At 57.8% G+C, this 18,645-nt stretch overlaps 1 protein-coding gene across 5 annotated transcripts; it reads right to left on the bottom strand.

Moving 5' to 3' along the window:
• Positions 1-9,099: 9,099 nt before the first annotated feature.
• Positions 9,100-18,229, bottom strand: ISOC2 (isochorismatase domain containing 2). Of its 5 annotated transcripts, none has more exons than XM_055237705.2 (6): positions 18,002-18,229; positions 12,758-12,898; positions 11,737-11,946; positions 11,386-11,456; positions 11,115-11,232; positions 9,100-9,511 (listed from the first exon to the last, which is right to left on the bottom strand). In XM_055237705.2, the coding sequence occupies exons 2-6, from the start codon at positions 12,893-12,895 to the stop codon at positions 9,431-9,433; spliced, it is 618 nt and encodes a 205-aa protein (XP_055093680.1). In that variant the 5' UTR covers positions 12,896-12,898; positions 18,002-18,229; the 3' UTR covers positions 9,100-9,430. The 5 variants fall into 5 exon arrangements, with proteins under 5 accessions (XP_055093680.1, XP_063471455.1, XP_055093681.1 ...); XM_063615385.1 differs by having other exon boundaries at positions 12,758-13,179; positions 18,002-18,169; XM_055237706.2 differs by lacking the exon at positions 11,115-11,232 and having other exon boundaries at positions 12,758-12,823; positions 18,002-18,174.
• Positions 18,230-18,645: the final 416 nt, after the last annotated feature.

Below are 18,645 nucleotides of genomic sequence, written 5' to 3'. Positions count from 1 at the left end.
TGCCTCTTTCCATCGTGTGTGTGTCAAGGGACCACACCACTGTCAACAACATTGCTGCTGGTGGGGATGGGCAGAGGGTTGGAAGGTGAACCTTCCAGAGCCTCAGTGAGCTCCATCACCCTCCTGCATGGGGCCTCACCTTTCCTTTTCAGCTCCAGCTTGGACCCCTCCCCTGACTCGGTGCTAGAATACCCCACTGCCCACTGGACACTTCCTCGTGGGTGTTTAATGGGAGTCTTAGAAGTGGCTTGACCCCACACTGTGGAAGAGAGTTTGGCGGTTCCTTAAAAAGTTAACTAGAATTGGGCCAGGGGCAGTGGCTCACGCCTGTAATCCCAGCACTTTGGGAGGCCGAGGTGGGTGGATCACTTGCGGTCAGGAGTTCGAGACCAGCCTGGCCAGTATGACGAAACCCCGTTTCTACTAAAAATACAAAAATAATTAGCCGGGCATGGTGGCGTGCACATGTAGTCCCAGCTACTCAGGAGGCTGAAGCAGGAGAATCGCTTGAACTCCGAAAGTGGAGGTTGCAGTGAGCCGAGATTATGCCATTGCACTCACTGCGCTCCAGCCTGGGCAACAGAGTGAGACGCCGTCTCAAAAAAAAAAAAAAAAAAGTTGGCCGGGTGCGGTGGCTCATGCCTGTAATCCCAGCACTTTGGGAGGCCGAGGAGGGTGGATCACGAGGTCAGGAGATTGAGACCATCCTGGCTAACACGGTGAAACCCCGTCTCTACTAAAAATACAAAAAATTAGCCAGGTGTGGTGGCGGGCACCTATAGTCCCAGCTACTCGGGAGGCTGAGGCAGGAGAATGGCGTGAACCCGGGAGGCGGAGCTTGCAGTGAGCCGAGATCGCGCCACTGCGCTCTAGCCTGGGCTGACAGAGTGAGACGCCATCTCAAAAAAAAAAAAAAAAAAAAAGTTAACTAGAATTACCATGCACTTCCACTCTGCAGTGTCTACCCCAAAGAATTCAAAACATGTGTCCACACAAAAACTTATCTTTGACTGTTCATAACAGCACCTTGCACAACAGCCAAACACTGGAAACAGTGCAATCACCCATTATAGAGGAACGGACAAACCAACGATGGCCTACCCATGCCACAGAATATTACTCAACCATGACAGGTACCAAGGGCTGAGATACAAGCCACAGCATGCACGAACCTTGAAGACATGATGTTCAGTGGAAAAGTCCAGCCATAAAGCTCACGTAGGGTACGATTTCATTAATATGAACTATCACAATAGTCAAATCCACAGACTGAAAGCCGATGAATAATTGCCCAGAGCTGGGGACAGGGGGATGGGGAGTGACCGCTAAAGAGTGGCCAGGCTTCCTCGTGTGGCGAGGAAAATGCCCTGGAACTCGATAGTGGTGATGGCTCCACAACCTCATGGATACGCTAGTGCCACTGAATCAAACACTTTGAGAATGGTTAAATGGTGTATTTCCCCACAATTAAAAAGCTAACAGGGACGGGCATGGTTGCTCATGCCTGTAAGCCCAGCACTTTGGGCCGAGGCAAGTGGATCACTTGAGGTCAGGAGTCCGAGACCAGCCTGGCAAACATGGTGAAACCCTGTCACTACTAAAAATACAAAAATGAGCCCAGCGCAGTGGCGGGCCCCTTTAATTCCAGCTACTCAGGAAGCTGAGGCAGGAGAATCGCTTGAACCCCGGAGGCTCAGGTTGCAGTGAGCTGAGATCACACCACTGCACTCCAGCCAGGGTGACAGTGAGACTCCTTCTCAAAAACAAACAAAAAAAGGAAACAGGTCAAATGGCATCAACCACTCCCCTGTCCACATTCTGGTTTCCTGTCACACCTGGAATAAAACCCCAACTCTGCCAGTAGCTCCTCTCATCCTTTCCTTTTCCCTTCATACCTTCCAAGTTCATGCTCAAGACGCTCCACCTTCCTGCCTGTGCACCTGCTGTTTCCTTCGTCTGGGAGCGCCTTCCTTTCCACAGATCCTGCTCTGACCTGCCTCCTTTCTCCCTTCCTTCAGGGTGTCCCTGGCATGTCATTTCAGCCAGCCTCCCTGTCCTAGCAGTAACAGCAGCCCCAGACATGCTCCCAATTCCTCACTTGCTTTGCAACTTTCATAGCTGTCATCTTTGCTGGCCACATATATGTGTATTGACACACTCATTTCAGATGAGGATGCTGAGGTTCCAAGAGGTCACATCATTTGCCTGAGACCCAAGGTGCCCAAAGAGTGGGGCTGGGCTTTGAACTCAGGTCTCTGAGCACTGTACAGCATGGATGCCTTTGTCCCCCACACAGAGACACATCCCTTCCAGAAGTGGCACATGCATACAGCACTGCAGATTCCTTCATTCATTGAGGGCTGCCATGTAGGGTTGGGCAGGTCGTGCACTGCACAAGGGGGTCTGGCTGAGAGGCTGAAATCCTGCTGGGCTCTCCTCCCCAGGGGGTGTGCTAGCGGGGCTGCATCCATTTGGGGTAAGGAGTGCCCCTTTCAAGCTCACACAAGGGTGCCATCTGCCTGCCAAACCACAGACCTGGGAGAGCTGATTGGGCAAGGTGGGGGGTGCCTTTGTCTCATCTGCACAGCGGCTGCTGTATGGGCTGGCAGTTCTGCTCACTCCGCATTCTGTGCCAAGCCTCCGCCAGGCTCCATGGACACTACTTCTCCCTCTGCTGACAGAGTCCCACTGGCTCCTCCAACTGCACGCACGTGGTGCACACACCCAGGGAGACACAGCTCCGGGCCATTGACAACTCCAGCAGGGGGACAGGGAGGGAGAGCAGGAGCAGTGGCGCACCTTCCCTCAAACTCAGCGATACACGCAGACACACCACACACAGACCACACACACACACCACACACACCACACATACACACCACACACACCACACACACCACACATACACACACACCACACACACACCACACACACACACACCACACACACCACACATACACACCACACACAGACCACACACACACCACACACACACACACACACCACACAGACCATACACACACACCACACACACACACCACACACACCACACACACCACACACCACACACACCCCACACACCACACACACACACACACACACCACACAGACCATACACACCACACACACCACACACACCACACAGACCATACACACACACCACACACACACACCACACACACCACACACACCACACACACCACACACACCCCACACACCACACACAGACCATACACACACACCACACACACACACCACACACACCACACACACACACCACACACACCACACACACACCACACACACCACACACACACCACACACACCACACACAGACCACACACACACCACACACACACACATCACACACAGACCATACACACACACCACACACACACACACCACACACACCACACACACCACACACCACACACACCACACACACACACACACACACACACACCACACACCACACACACCACACACACACCACACACACCACACACACACACCACACACCACACACCACACACACCACACACACACCACACACACCACACACACCCCACACACCACACACACCACACACACACCACACACACCACACACACACACCACACACACCACACACCACACACACCACACACACACCACACACACCACACACACACCACACACACCACACACAGACCACACACACACCACACACACACACATCACACACAGACCATACACACACACCACACACACACACACCACACACACCACACACACCACACACCACACACACCACACACACACACACACACACACACACCACACACCACACACACCACACACACACCACACACACCACACACACACACCACACACCACACACCACACACACCACACACACACCACACACACCACACACACCCCACACACCACACACACCACACACACACCACACACACCACACACACACACCACACACACCACACACCACACACACCACACACACACCACACACACCACACACACACACCACACACCCCACACACACACCACACACACCACACACACACACCACACACACCACACACACACACCACACACCACACACACCACACACACACCACACACACACACCACACACACCACACACCACACACACACACCACACACACACCACACAGACCACACACCACACACACCACACACCACACACACACCACACATACCACACACACACCAGACACACACCACACACAGACCACACACACCACACACACTGCAAACACCCTACACACTCTACACACTGCACACACCACACACACCACACACACCACAGACACACACACACCACACACCACACACCACACACACACACACCACACACACACACCACACACACCACACACCACACACCACACACACACACACCGCACACACCACACACCACACACCACACACACACACACACCACACACAGCTTCTCTACCCCTCCTGGTCAGGGCAGCACCTATGGGTGGGTGGAGAGAGGACATGCACCTCCAGACACAGAGGCCCCATCCAGACACTGGACGAATTCTTCCCTGACCTCACACAAAGCTGTGCAGAGACACTGCCAAACATGCTGACACAGAGCACAGGGCACCTAGATAGTCCCAGACACAACACGAAAGGACCTGGTGGCACTCCTGTGGCCTCCTCCCAGCACACGGACACACATACACACCACTCCACGTGGACACACAACACAAACATGGGCTCCTGCACATTTCAACCCCTACACACTGGGACCACTTACAGCTCTGGGACAGGGCCAGGGACCTGCCCCACCTGGCTCCACGTGGGCCCGTGACCACACACATCACAGCTCACAGCCACGCAACCTCAGGGGTGCACACACGTGTGCAAATACACCCTCACCAGCAATGGAGAGTCTGGAAGGAGCCATGTGACACCTCCGCCCCACACCCGCCCCCACCTCGGCTCTCACGCACACAACAGCACTCTCCTCCTCCACAGCTGAGGGGGAAGGGGCCCAGGACCCCAGGCTTCACGTCTGCATCTTGCATGCCCCCCTGCAGCCCAGCTCAGGACCTGACAGACACAGATGTGGGGACACAGGTCAGAGAGCCAGCCTGGGCAGGGTCCCTGGGCTTCTGGGAGCTCCTCCCCGACCCCCCACCAGCCCCCTGCCCAGCTCTGTGCTGCACACTCCACCTGCTGCATCCCCTCCCAACCCTCTTGGCTGCTGGCTGGGGGCCAGGCCGCCCAGAAGCTCAGAGAAAGGGACAGGGATACTGAAGGGGAAACAGAGGTCCTGGGAGAGGGGACAGAGAGCCGGAGGCAGGGCAGATTGTGCGTGTTTGACAGAGAAGGGGGTACAGAGACCCAGAGAGAGGGGGACAGAGACCCAGAGAGACAGAGGGACAGAGACTAGAGAGACAGGGGGACAGAAACCCAGAGACGGGGGACAGAGACCCAGAGAGAGGGGACAGAGACTCAGAGAGACAGGGGGACAGAGACTCAGAGTGAGAGGGAACAGAGACCCAGAGAGAGAGGGGACAGAGACCCAGAGAAAGAAGGGGACAGAGACCCAGAGAGAGAGGGGACAGAGACCCAGAGAGAGAAGGGGACAGAGACCCAGAGAGGGGACAGAGACCCAGAGATAGAGGGGGACAGAGACCCAGAGAAAGAGAAGACAGAGACCCAGAGAGAGAACGGGACAGAGACCCAGAGAGACAAGGGGACAGAGACTCAGAGAGACAGAGGACAGAGACCCAGAGAGAGAGATGGGGATAGAGACCCAGAGAGAGAGGGGAACAAAGACCCAGAGAGAGAGGCGGCAGAGACTCAGAGAGAGAAGGGGGCAGAGACCCAGAGAGAGAGGGGGACAGAGACCCAGAGAGACAAGGGGACAGAGACTCAGAGAGACAGAGGACAGAGACCCAGAGAGAGAGATGGGGATAGAGACCCAGAGAGAGAGGGGAACAAAGACCCAGAGAGAGAGGGGGCCAGAGACCCAGAGAGAGAAGGGGGCAGAGACCCAGAGAGAGAGGGGGACAGAGACCCAGAGAGACAAGGGGACAGAGACTCAGAGAGACAGAGGACAGAGACCCAGAGAGAGATGGGGATAGAGACCTAGAGAGAGAGGGGAACAAAGACCCAGAGAGAGAGGGTGACAGAGACCTAGAGAGACAGGCGGCAGAGACTCAGAGAGAGAGGGGGACAGAGACCCAGAGAGACAAGGGGACAGAGACTCAGAGACAGGGGGACAGAGACCCAGAGAGAGAGGGGACAGAGACCCAGAGAGAAGGAGACAGAGACCCAGAGAGGGGTCAGAGACGCAGAGAGATGGGGACAGAGACCCAGAGACGGGGGGACAGAGACCCAGAGACAGGGGGACAGAGACCCAGAGACAGGGGGACAGAGACCCAGAGAGAGAGAGGGACAGAGACCCAGAGACGGGGGGACAGAGACCCAGAGAGAAGGAGACGGAGACCCAGAGAGGGGTCAGAGACCCAGAGAGAGGGGGGGACAGAGACCCAGAGACAGGGGGACAAAGACCCAGAGAGAGAGAGGGACAGAGACCCAGAGACGGGGGGACAGAGACCCAGAGACAGGGGAACAGAGACCCAGAGAGAGAGAGGGACAGAGACCCGGGGGACAGAGACCCAGAGACAGGGGGACAGAGACCCAGAGAGAGAGGAGGGACAGAGACCCAGAGACGGGGGGACAGAGACCCAGAGAGAAGGAGATGGAGACCCAGAGAGGGGTCAGAGACGCAGAGAGAGGGGGACAGAGACCCAGAGAGGGGTCAGAGACGCAGAGAGAGGGGGACAGAGACCCAGAGAGGGGTCAGAGACGCAGAGAGAGGGGGACAGAGACCCAGAGACGGGCACAGAGACCCAGAGACGGGGACAAAGACCCAGAGAGAGAGAGGGACAGAGACCCAGAGACAGGGGGACAGAGACCCAGAGAGAGAGAGGGACAGAGACCCGGGGGACAGAGACCCAGAGAGAGAGGGGGGACAGAGACCCAGAGACGGAGAGACAGAGACCCAGAGACAGGGGAACAGAGACCCTGAGAGAGAGAGGGACAGAGACCTGGGGGACAGAGACCCAGAGACAGGGGGACAGAGACCCAGAGAGAGAGGCAAAAGAGACGGGCGGGGGGTGGGAGACAAATGCTCAGAGGGGATGCAGCGTCCTAGAGAAGTGGGGTTCAGAGACCCTGAGAGGAGAGAGAGCCAGAGAGGGGAGGACCTGACCTACAGAGGGGACACTCGCCCGAGAGAGTCGGCGCCTCTGGGGTCTCGGGAGCTGGGCTGGAGTAGGGTCCGCAGGGGGTGGTTGGGGGGCTGAGGGGCGCAGTGGGTACGGAGAGAGAGGCCAGCGCTGGGCCGGGCGGGCGCCGGTCCGAGTGCGAAGGGTGGAGCTTCTCTGGGGTTGACAGGTCGGTTTGGGGTAGGGGTGTGCGTTCAAGAGGAGGCGGGCCCGGGCGGGTGGGGAAAGCCCAGAGAGAAGGGGCAGGCTCCTGCTGGAGGGCGCGGGGACCCCAGTTCCGGGGCTGCACGGGGGCGCCGTGCCTCGCGGGCCGCGGGGAAGGCAGGGACCGAGGGAGGGAGGAGGACCCTCCCCCGACCCGCAGCCCAGGAGGTGGCCGGTCCCGGCGCCCCCGCCCAGATCCCTGCGCCGCCCGGCCCGCGTGTTTGTCTCTGGGTCTCTGGGTCTCCGCATCTTCGCGTCCCGGGGGCGCCCCGTCCACGCCTCCTCCCGGACCCCCGCCTCCCCCGCCCGTCTCTGTCTCTAGGGGTGTCTCAGCCCTTGTGTCTCGCTGCGGGTCTCCTCGCATCTCGGCGTCTCTCTCCGTCCAGGCGCCTCTGTCCCGGGCTGTCCCCAGCTCCGAGCCTCAGTTCCCTGCGCGCCTCCATTTCCCTCCTTCCCCCGCCCGGTCTCCGTCACCCCTCTGTCTCCACATCCCGCTTGTCTCTCCTCCCTGGCTCCACGTCTCTGTCTCTGTCCCAGGTTTGCTGTCGTCGGATCTCTGAGTGTCTGTGTCTCCACTCACCCCCGATCCGGACCCCCGAGCCCCCTCCCGGGTCCCCCACTCCCATTCAGGCCCGGGTTGTTGGGGTGGGGGGGCGCTGCGGCGGGAGCTGCGTGTTCCCAGCGCAAAATAGACTCTCGTTGCCATGGCGACGCGCGCCGGGCCTCCGAGACGCGAGGTTTCGGGCTTGGGGGGTGAGGAGGGGGGACACCTGGATCCGGAAGGCGGGGGCCGGGGGCGCCGCCGCCCGGTCCCAGGGGCTCTTCCTAGATCCCTGGGGAGAGGGATGCTGGGCGCTCCGACGCTGGGGGCCAGGGGACCAGACCTTCTGGGAGGGGTATGGGCTCCCAGGGTTGGCGGTGGGGGCTCCGATTGCCCAACGCGGGGCGGGCTGTATGACAGCTCTGACGCGGGTGTCCCTGAGGACTCAGGGGTGGCCTCTGAGGTCCCCAAGGTTGGCGAAGAGGCAAGGGCTGCAAATCTGGAACGGAGGAACTCTCCCTGGGGGTCTGCAGAGTTCCAACTCCTAGATCTGCAGAATTCTGGGGACCCCCATGTGGGTCCCGGAACTCCTGCGTCTGGGGGAGCTGGGACTACAAGGCTTTCAGCCCTTCCTTCCATCCGTCCATCCATCCTTCCATCCATCCATCCACCCATCCACATGGCTGTGTCTTCCTTCCTCCCCGTCTCCATGTCCCCTTGCCTCAGTTTCCCCCTCGCACCGGGGTGCGGTCTCGCTCACCTCGCTTTCCGGATGCGGGACCCTTGGGGAGCCGGGGGTGGCGGCGTGGGGGGCAGCTGGAGGCGGCGGCGGAGCGCGTGTCTGCCGGCAGCTGGGCTGGGCGTGCGCGCGCCGGCGGGGGGCGACCCCGGCCGCAGTTCTCTTCCGAGCAGATGCGCCGCGTCCGTGCAGATGTGTCAGCCGCCAGCCCTCGCCTTTGCCTCGCGCCGGCTTTGAGCCGAGAAGAGGCACCTCCCCCTCCCCACCTGCTGGGGACCCCGCTTTCTCCCTCCTGCAGCCCCCAGTCGCCCCCGGGATCCCCCCCAACTCAAGAATGGTTTGGTCCACAGCCACATATATGTTTATTCTGCGAGTCCGTGTCCCACAGTCTGAGACTCTTCTTCCCCTCCCCTTCCCGCCCCGTGAAGTGGCCCGGGGCCGAGCCCCGCCTCCACCTCGGCTCAACCAATTCCTACCCAGCTTCCAGGGGTCTCATTTGCATTTCCGGGAGCAGCTGTCCAATGGGAAGGCAGCACCCTGCCCCCCCTCACAAGGGGGCGGCACTCCTGGTGGATCGCACCACTCTTGGCATCCAGGGATGGGGGGAACGCGCTTCCACTGAGGTCCGGGCGACAGGAGGGTGGTCTTCCCTCAAGGCAGGGTTGGAGTTCAGTGGAGGAGGGACTTCTGGCCTTGGAAGAGGCCCAGCAGTCCGCTGTCTGGGGCGGGCTCCTTGATGAGCTTCTGGATCTGTAGGGGCAGAGGGCTATGGGTCAGGAAGCGTCTAGGGTCCTGATCTCCATGGATGACAAATCTGAGGGACACTTCTCCATCTTCATCTCTCGGACCTTCTGGCTAGCAGCTGCCCAAGACAACACTCCCTCTTCTCAAGACTTTTCCTGGGGCCTCCCTCTCATTACACGTGACTGGTTGAGCTCCTCACTGCCCGCCATCTTGGTGTGCTTTGCGGGCTTGGACCACTAAGGGTGGACAGCTCTGTGCTGGGGCTTCCTGTCTACACTTTCCTCTTCTTAAGTAACTTCATTTCTCCCATCCCTCTTCTGGGCCCTCAGCTCACAAATCCAGCCTGGACTTTGCCCCTGAACTCAACTCATCTATCTAACTGCCTCTTAGATAGACATGAGCAACCAACCGCATTTCATCCATCAGCAAGTCCCAGCAAGTTTATCTCCAGAAAATAAAAATAAAGAAAGAAAAAACAACAAAAAAGCCTGCATCCCCACTGCCTCATCACCGCTTGCCTGGGTGCCCAAATTAACCTCCTTACTGACAGGTCTCTCCCTCCTCCCCTCTGCCACACTCCCTAATCCACTGGTCACACAGTGCCAGGAAGAATTTTGTAAACTGCCGACCCGATATGGCCAGCTCCCCTGCATCAAACCCTGATGGCTGCCCATGGCTGAAATCCCAAACCTTTGGGCTGTGGCTCCTGTGTGAAGACAGGGTGCTGGCTCCTCCCGCCCAGTGCTCACCCTGGCCTGCTACAGCTCCTTGGACAAAGAAAGCTCAGTCCCCCCTCCCCTGGGAACACTGTGAGTGCTTGATGCCCCCTTCGCCTGCAGGTCAGAATTCAGGGCCACCCCTGCCACTCCTGCTCATCCCTCTGCAACTCCCGCCCCAATCCATGTTCAATGTGTCACTGAACATGGATTGATGCAGACTCTAGGGCTCACCACAGTGGCTGGCACGGAGTAGGTGCTCAGTGAATGTCCCACAGAGCTGAACTAGAAGGAAGGCAAGGAGCAGACCTGGGAGGGCCTGGGAATGTCAAGGTCTGGGGCCCCTCCAGCATCCTGAGGGCCAAGGGCTTGAAGCGGGGGGTCCAATACCTGGCTGACCCCAGTAGCAGGGCGGCCACTCTGAGGGCGGGTGTGGAGTCTGAGAAACTGGAGGAGGGGCACCCGGGCTGGAAGGGGCAGAGGCGGAGGAGATGGAGAATTGGAGATGGGTGTGGACGGGTCAAGGAGTTTCTATCTAGAGGGTCTCTGCTGGCCTGTTCTTCCCCAGTGTCCGCCTGGTCGCTCCCTCCTTCAGTTCATTCTAAAGTCACCTGCTCCAGGACGCCCCCCAGACCCTTCAATACAAACCCCCTCCTCTGTGCCCTGACCCTCTGGATCGCCTCCCCCATTTTATTGTTCTCTGTGGTCCTTGTGGTCCATCTGCGGGCTCCTTTCATGGATTTATGGCCGTGACAGTGACCAGCAGCCTCCCCTCCAAGAACCCGGCTTCCCCTGGAGGCAGCAGCCTGCTGGTGCCGAGATGTATTCTCAGAGCCCAAAGACAAGACCTTTGTCAGATGCAGGGGAGGTGGGGGCGGCCAGGCGGGCATTACCTCCTTGAACTGGGGGTGGGCGGCATCACCCACAAGCTGCAGAATTAGCCCTTCGCTGGTGGAGAGGAAGGCACCACTCTGTCTCATGCGGGCCAGAGCCACCAGCCGGTCCACCTGGCTGTGAGTGGGAGGGAGGGAGGGAAGGCTGGTGTGGATGCTGCAGTCTGGACACCCAGACACGCAGGCACCCTGGTGGGAATGCTGCCTGTGGCCCTTCCTGGGAGCCCCTGACGGCCCCCATGTGCACCCACCCAGGGAGGGGCCCTCTCACCTGCGTGAGGAGCAAGCGTCCACCACCACGTGGACCTGCAGCCCCCGGTCCAGGAGGTCCAGGGTCGTGTTCTGTGGGTAGAGAGAGGTCAGGGCTAACGCCGGATAAGAACAGGGGTCCCGGGTAAGGAATTGGGGATGGTGAGTCAGAATTAGGGGCCCAGAATGGGAGGAGGGAGGCTCGGATCAGAGCAGGGGGCCCCCCAGGTCAGGAGGGGATACAAGATAGGATGGGGCCCACACATGAGGAGAGAGGGCCCAGGTCAGGATGAGGGTCCTGCAGGGAAGTGGAGGTTTCTGGTCAGGGAAGGAGGTGAGAATGAGGGACCCCTGGGGTCAGTCAGCATCTCACCAAGATGCAGGCCTGTGCCTCAATGCCACAGAGCAGCACGGAGCGCAGCTGGGGCCGACTGTCCAGCTCCTGCTGCAGGGCGGGCACCATACTGAAGCAGGTCTTGGCCAGTGGCTGAAGGCCCTCAGCCCCCAGCTCGGGCACCGTGGGGCCTAGGCCTTGCGGGTACTGCTCCGTCAGCATGACTGGCACCTCAAGCAGCCGGGCCACCTGTGTCAGTGAAGGGGAAGAAAGGTCAGGGAGGTCAGGGTCTGAGGGAAGAAGAGCTGGGCCTGGACTCCTGGGTCTGAGGAAGGAGGGGCTGGGGGCCTGGACTCCTGGGTCTGAGGGAGGAGGGGCTGGGCCTGGACTCCTGGGTCTGAGGGAGGAAGAGCTGAGGCCTGGACTCCTGCGTCTGAGGGAGGAGGAGGTACGCTTGGACTCCTGGGTCCGAGGGAGGAGGCGCTATGCCTGGACTCCCAGGTCTGAGGGAGGAGGGGCTATGCCTGGACTCCTGGGTCTGAGGGAGGAGGAGCTGGGCCTGGACTTCAGGGTCTGAGGGAGGAGGGGCTGGGGGTCTGGACTCCTGAGTCTGCGGGAGGAGGGGCTATGCCTGGACTCCTGGGTCTGTGGGAGGAGGAGCTGGGCCTGGACTTCTGGGTCTGAGGGAAGAGGAAGTGGACCTGGACACCTGGGTCTGAAGGAAGAGGAGTTAGGCCTGGACTCCTGGGTCTGAGGGTGGAGGGCTGAGCCTGGATTCTTGGTCTGAGGGTGGAGGGCTGAGCCTGGATCCTAGGGCTGAGCCTGGATCCTGGGGTCTGAGGGTGGAGGGCTGAGCCTGGATCCTGGGCCTGAGGGTGGAGGGCTGAGCCTGGATACTGGGTCTGAGGGTGGAGGGCTGAGCCCGGATTCTTGGTCTGAGGGTGGAGGGCTGAGCCTGGATCCTAGGTCTGAGGGTGGAGGGCTGAGTCTGGATCCTGGGTCTGAGGGTGGGGGGCTGAGCCTGGATCCTGGGTCTGAGGGTGGGGGGCTGAGGTCATACCCTGAGCATGCGGGCAGCCACTGAGACGATCTGTGGGAAGTAGGCGATGTTGTGGCGGAACTTCTCCTGCATGTCACACAGAAACAGGATAGAGGATCCTGGGAGGACTCGGCCCAGGCTGGGCCTGGCAGCTGCCATTTTCTGGGGGTGGGCAGAGGGGCAGTGGGGTCAGGCCCAAGGGCTCCTCTCAGTGTCTCCAGCTGGCGCCCAGGTCCTCGCACCCAGAGCCTGGCAGGGCCCGAGGCACCTGCCAACCTTCTTCCCACCTCCAGGTCTCTGTGTCTGCTGTTCCCTGGGCCTGCAACAGGCTTCTTTCTTATTTCTGTCCTATTCGGCAGGGACGTGTCTTCCTTGGGAAGCCTTCTGGGCCACATCCACACATGGCTCTGGGTGTCCCCCTCCCGGTCCCTGCGTTCTCCTTGCTGAGGAATGCACACAACGCCAAGGAGTGCTTCATGATCCCGGTTACCATCCGCCCCGGTTACCATCCGCCCCGGTTACCATCAGCCCTGGTTACCATCTGCCCCAGTCACTATCCGCCCTGGTCACCATCCACCCCGGTTACCATCCGCCCTGGTTACTATCAGCCCCAGTTACCATCAGCCCTGGTTACCATCAGCCCTGGTTACCATCAGATCCCAGTTACCATCTGCCCCAGTTACTATCAGCCCCAGTTACCATCAGCCCTGGTTACTATCAGATCCCGGTTACATCAGCCCTGGTTACCATCAGCCCCAAAACGGAGGCTCCGCTGGGCGTCCTCCTGTGTTGGGCCAGCCCACTCCCCAGGGCCTCCTGAATGAAGGGTCCACCCTGATCCTCACCCCACTCCAAGAGGAAACTGAGGCCATATTCTTCAGCCATAGGAAGGAAGGGGGACCCTGCACAGGCCACAACCTGGATAGACCTCAACACAAAAGCCACTGAGTGTGTGATCCTGTTTTCCTGAAATGCCCAGAACAGGCAAATCCACAGACAGAAAGTAGATGGGGCTGGGTGCGGTGGCTCACACCTATAATGCTGGCACTTTGGGAGGCTGAGGCGGGCGGGTCACCTGAGATCAGTTCAAAACCAGCCTGGCTAACATGGCGAAACCCTGTCTCTACTAAAAATACAAAAATTAGCCAGGCAGTCGCCGGTGCCTGTAACCCAGATGCTTGGGAGGCTGCGGCAGAAGAATCGCTTGAAACCCAGGAGGTGGAGGTTGTAGTGAGCCGAGATCACACCACTGCACTCCAGCCTGGGCGACTGAGCAAGACTCTGTCTCAAAAAAAAAAAAAAAAAAAGAGACTGGGCTTGGTGGCACACACCTGTAATCCCAGGACTTTGGGAAGCCGAGGTAGGCGGATCATCTGAGGCCAGGGGTTTGAGTCCAGCCTGGCCAACATGCTGAAACCCCGTATCTACTAAAAATACAAAAAATCAGCCAGGCGTGGTGGCACGCACCTGTTGTCCCAGCTACTTGGGAGGCTGAGGCAGGAGAACCACTTGAACCTGGGAGGCGGAGGTTGCAATGAGCAGAGATAGCACTACTGCCAGTCCAGCCTGGACAATAAGAGCAAAACTCTGTCTCAAAAAAAAAAAAGAGAAAGAAAGAAAGCAGATGGTTGGCTGCCAGGGGCTGTGGCCGGGAGGAATTCAGGCTGACTGCTGAGAGGTGGAGGGTTTCCGTTTGGGATGGTGAAAATGCTCAGACTTGGCGGTGACGGCTGCACAACAGCATGACTCTATGAATGCTGCTCCACTGTACATTTTCAAATGGCTGAAAGGGTAAGTTTTATGTAAAGTGCATTTTACCACAATTAAAAAAAAAAAAAAGAAAGAAAAGAAAAAGAAAAAAAGGACAGGCTGGTGAAGCCACCCGGCCAGCGATTCTTTTGCAGGGAAGGAAACCTCCAGCCAGAGGGCCCGTTAACCTGCCCTAGGTCCTGCAGCCATACAGGGCACACCTGACTTCCACTCCGTCAGAGCGTCTACACTGTCAGAGCATCTACACCGCAGGGGCCCTGAATCAGCATGTCTTAGCCTGGGAGGCTTGTGCTTTTGGGTCTCCGAGTTTGCTGCACAACTGAGAGTTTGGGCTGGGCTTTTGTCTGCAGCTCTCTCCCCATCTGTGTGTACAATTTGTTTGTACTTAACTCATTTATTCATTAATTCACCAGGGAAATGGGAGACCCTGGAGGCTCACTGGAAGCAAGACAGAAGGTGTTCTGGGAAGCTGAAGGAGGCAGGGCACTCAACAAGAAGCTGCTATTTTCTTTTCTTTTCTTTTCTTTTTTTTTTTTTTTTTTTGAGATGGAGTCTTGCTCTGTCACCCAGGCTGGAGTGCAGTGGCGCGATCTTGGCTCACTGCAACCTCTGCCTCCTGGGTTCAAAGATTCTCCTGCCTCAGTCTCCCAAGTAGCTGGGATTACAGGCTTGTGCCACCACGCCTGGCTAATTTTTGTATTTTTAGTAGAGATGGGGTTTCACCACGTTGGCCAGGCTGGTCTTGAACTCCTGACCTCGTGATCCACCTGGCTCGGCCTCCCAAAGTGCTGGTGATTACAGGTGTGAGCCACCACACCTGGCTATTTTCAAAGCCAGGTAGTGAGGACACTGTTGTTCATTGTCTTTCTTTCTCTCTCCCGTCCTGGCCTCAAGCAACCCTCCTGCCTTGGCCTCCCTGTACTATTTTTTCTTTTTGAGACAGGGTCTCATAGTGTCACCTAGGTTGGAGTACAGTGGCGCAATCATAGCTCACTGCATCCTTAACCTCCTGGGCTCAAGTGATCATCCCACCTCAGCCTCTCAAGTAGCTAGAGCCACAGGTGTATGCCACCACACCTGGCTAATTTTTGTATTTTTATATTTTTAGAGACAGGGTCTTGCTACGTTGCCCAGGCTGGTCTCGAACTCCTGGGTTCAAACGATCCTCCCACCTCAGCCTCGAAACATGCTGGGATTACAAGCGTGAGCCACCGCGCCTGGCCTATTATTCTTTGAACAAAATCCATCTACCACAGCAAATGTTTTCTGTGTGCACCATATCTCAAGTTTAAAAACGAATAAATGGTTAAAATGGTGAATTTTATGTCGTGCAAATTTTATCTCATTAAATAAAATTGAATGGAAACTCCCTCTGAAACAAAACCACAGTGAATTAATCCCATAATTACAACTGTGATAAGTGCTGGGATTTGGAGGGAGCCAGATCCAGCTTGGCAGGGGTTGCAGGGTTCTCTGAGAGGAAGTGAAGGCAGAAAAATGATCTTTTCACAAAACACGAAGCTGACTATTACTCCCCTGTCTCAAACTGTCCCCTGACCCCCGTGGGTTCTCTCTGTCCTCAGGACTAAGATGCAGACGCCCCTTTTCCCCCCCGCACTGCTCTGAAGACCCTCCAGCCTCAGCCCAGCCACTCCCTCCTCTCAAACAGCCCTTGCGGTTTCCTCCCCCTGGAGTGACCCTCTCACACCCACTCACATGCTAACTCTTCCTCCCCTGTGCAGAAGGCAGGACCTGGGACACCCAGGCCCCAAGGGATGGTTCTGAGGGAACCAGGAGCTGGAGAGCTGACAGGTGGGTCACAAGGGCCCTGGAGTCTCTCTGCTGAGGGCAGTGAGGAGCCTTGGAGGGGCAGATCTGGGGGCCAGCATGTCCAAAAGCCTAGGACAGGCATCTGTCGCACCCAGGAACTCCCCCCGGCCTCGTAGGAGTGTGGGTCACAACTCCTAGGGGCAGCCGAGCAGCTGCATTTCTCAAAAAGGCTACACAAACCCTCTGACCTCAAAAGCTGCTCCTAAGTAAGCATTTATCCTACAGACATTCATGTGAAACGACACAGGGTTATTCATTACAGGACTCTTCCCCAGAGCAAAGGAGCAGAAGTAAGTATCGATGTCCACAATTAGGGTACTGGTTACATAAGTCACGCCATAACTATACTCTGTTATTCCTTGCAGCCAGAAAAAATTACGAGGAAGCTCTTTAAGTAACAATACGAAAACATGTTTGAGAGAAGTGAAAAAGAAGCAGAACAGTGTGTATGGAATGCTCCTTTTTGTGCCAAAGAAAAAAGGGAGAGGAAAATGTGTCTGTGTTGCCTATATCTATATCTGCTATCTCTGGCAAACAAGCAAGAAACGGGAGACTTAGGCGGGTGAAGCAGGCACCAGGGAAGTGTGTAGGAGCCTTTTCACTGGGTCCTATTCTGTTTCTTCTGAATTCTGGACAGTGTGCAACAAGTTGTCTAGTCAATACTATATAAAATAAAGGGTTGACATAAAGCCAAAACCCAGCAAAACTGATCTATGGCGTCAGAAGCCAGGACAGTGACTGCCCTTGGACCACAGTGATGGAAACGACGAGGGCGGGAGATCCTGGGATGTGGCGCATGTTTGACTTTTTTCTTTGGATACTTGTTTACACCAGGGTGCTCCCTTTATAAATATTTATTTAAGCTGTGTATTTGCAAACGTTTGATTTTCTGCGTATGTGGTATTATTCCAGAAAAAGTGTTCAAAATGCAAAATACAAAGATAGCTTCATGGCCCCGCCGTGCGGTTGAACTGGAGGCAAAGGCCAGAGAGCAGGAGGTCGGCACTGGGGCCCAGTGGGACAGGGGAGAGACTGGAAGGGGCAGCTGGGACGGTGGGGAAAGTCGGGGAGAAAGGCCCCTAGTTTCTGGTCGAGCGAGGGGCATGATCTGAAGATTCACAGGGGATCCCGGTGAGGGGAACTGGTTTTTGGGAGATGAAAAATTGGGGTAAGGGTGGGTGTGTGAGAGAGAGAGAGATGTGGAGGGGAGGTCTGGGCTGGAGAGAGTTGGGCGTGTCCTGCGGAACGAGGAGAGATTCAGCCTGGGTGGAGGGTAACCACGGCCAAAGGGGGCGTGGCTGGAGGTGGGCGGCAACAGGGGGCGGGGTAGGGCCGTTGATTTCCCCACGCGGTCTCGGAAACCCGGCCTTGGAGCCCGGACTTCCTGGCTGTGTGACCTTGGGCAAGTTTCTCTTTGCCTTAGCCTCAGTTTTCTCGTCGGAGAAATGGGGATTAAACCTGCCCACCCCGCAGCGCTGTTACAGACGCGGCAGGCGCGACCCAGGGACGCTTCGAGTCTCTGGCCAGCCAATTCTGGCGGGGCCAGGTGGAGTCCTTCTGGTCCTGTGACCTTGGCCCGGGACGCCCAGGCAGAGCCTCAGTTTCCCCATCTGCTAGGCGGGAAGGTCGGTCTCCAAATAGCGCCAGCAGCGAGAGAGGACTTACCCGGAAGGTGCCGGGTTCGAGCCCGGAACGGCCCCTCCGCAGGTGAGGCCGGGGACACCCTCACCTCTCGGCGTTCGGACGGCCACCGCTGAGGCCTCTTGCGGGCTTCCCGGGGTGGGTCACCGTTTCGTTAGGGCTGGACACGTGGCCCACCCCCTGCACCGTCCGCGTTCCGCCCACTTGGGCCGAGCCGTCCAATCGACACTCATCATGCTCTGCTCGCCCCTCTCTCCGGCCAATCCGCATGTGCCACTGCCCCTGCCCGCAATCGGCGCTCACCAACTCTCCCCGCCCCCTGCCTCTCAACCAATCCGCATATGCCGCTGCTTTGCTCCCGCCCCAGGGGAGGGGCGGTGCTGGCAAGGCTGTCAGTCTCAAGAAAATGATTAGCTCGCAAAGGCGCGGTGGGGGCGGGGCAGCAGCTCGTCCGGCCAATGGAGAGCAGTAGAGGGCGTGAGTGGCGGCCGACGGGGCGGAGTCGTGCGGTGGTCTCCGAAGGCTCAGATCCTGGCTGGAGAGAGGGCGTCTCGGCCGGCTCCATTGCACAGAGCAGATCGCCGAGGCCGGGAGAGAGCGAGAGGGGTCTTACCTAGAGTAGAGGCATGTCTGCGGTTCGAACCCTGGCCCTGTCTCAAGAAACGGAG

This window comes from Symphalangus syndactylus, chromosome 13 (genome assembly GCF_028878055.3).
Source record: "Symphalangus syndactylus isolate Jambi chromosome 13, NHGRI_mSymSyn1-v2.1_pri, whole genome shotgun sequence".
Classification (NCBI taxonomy): domain Eukaryota; kingdom Metazoa; phylum Chordata; class Mammalia; order Primates; family Hylobatidae; genus Symphalangus; species Symphalangus syndactylus.
This window is presented reverse-complemented; position numbering and strand designations above follow the sequence as displayed.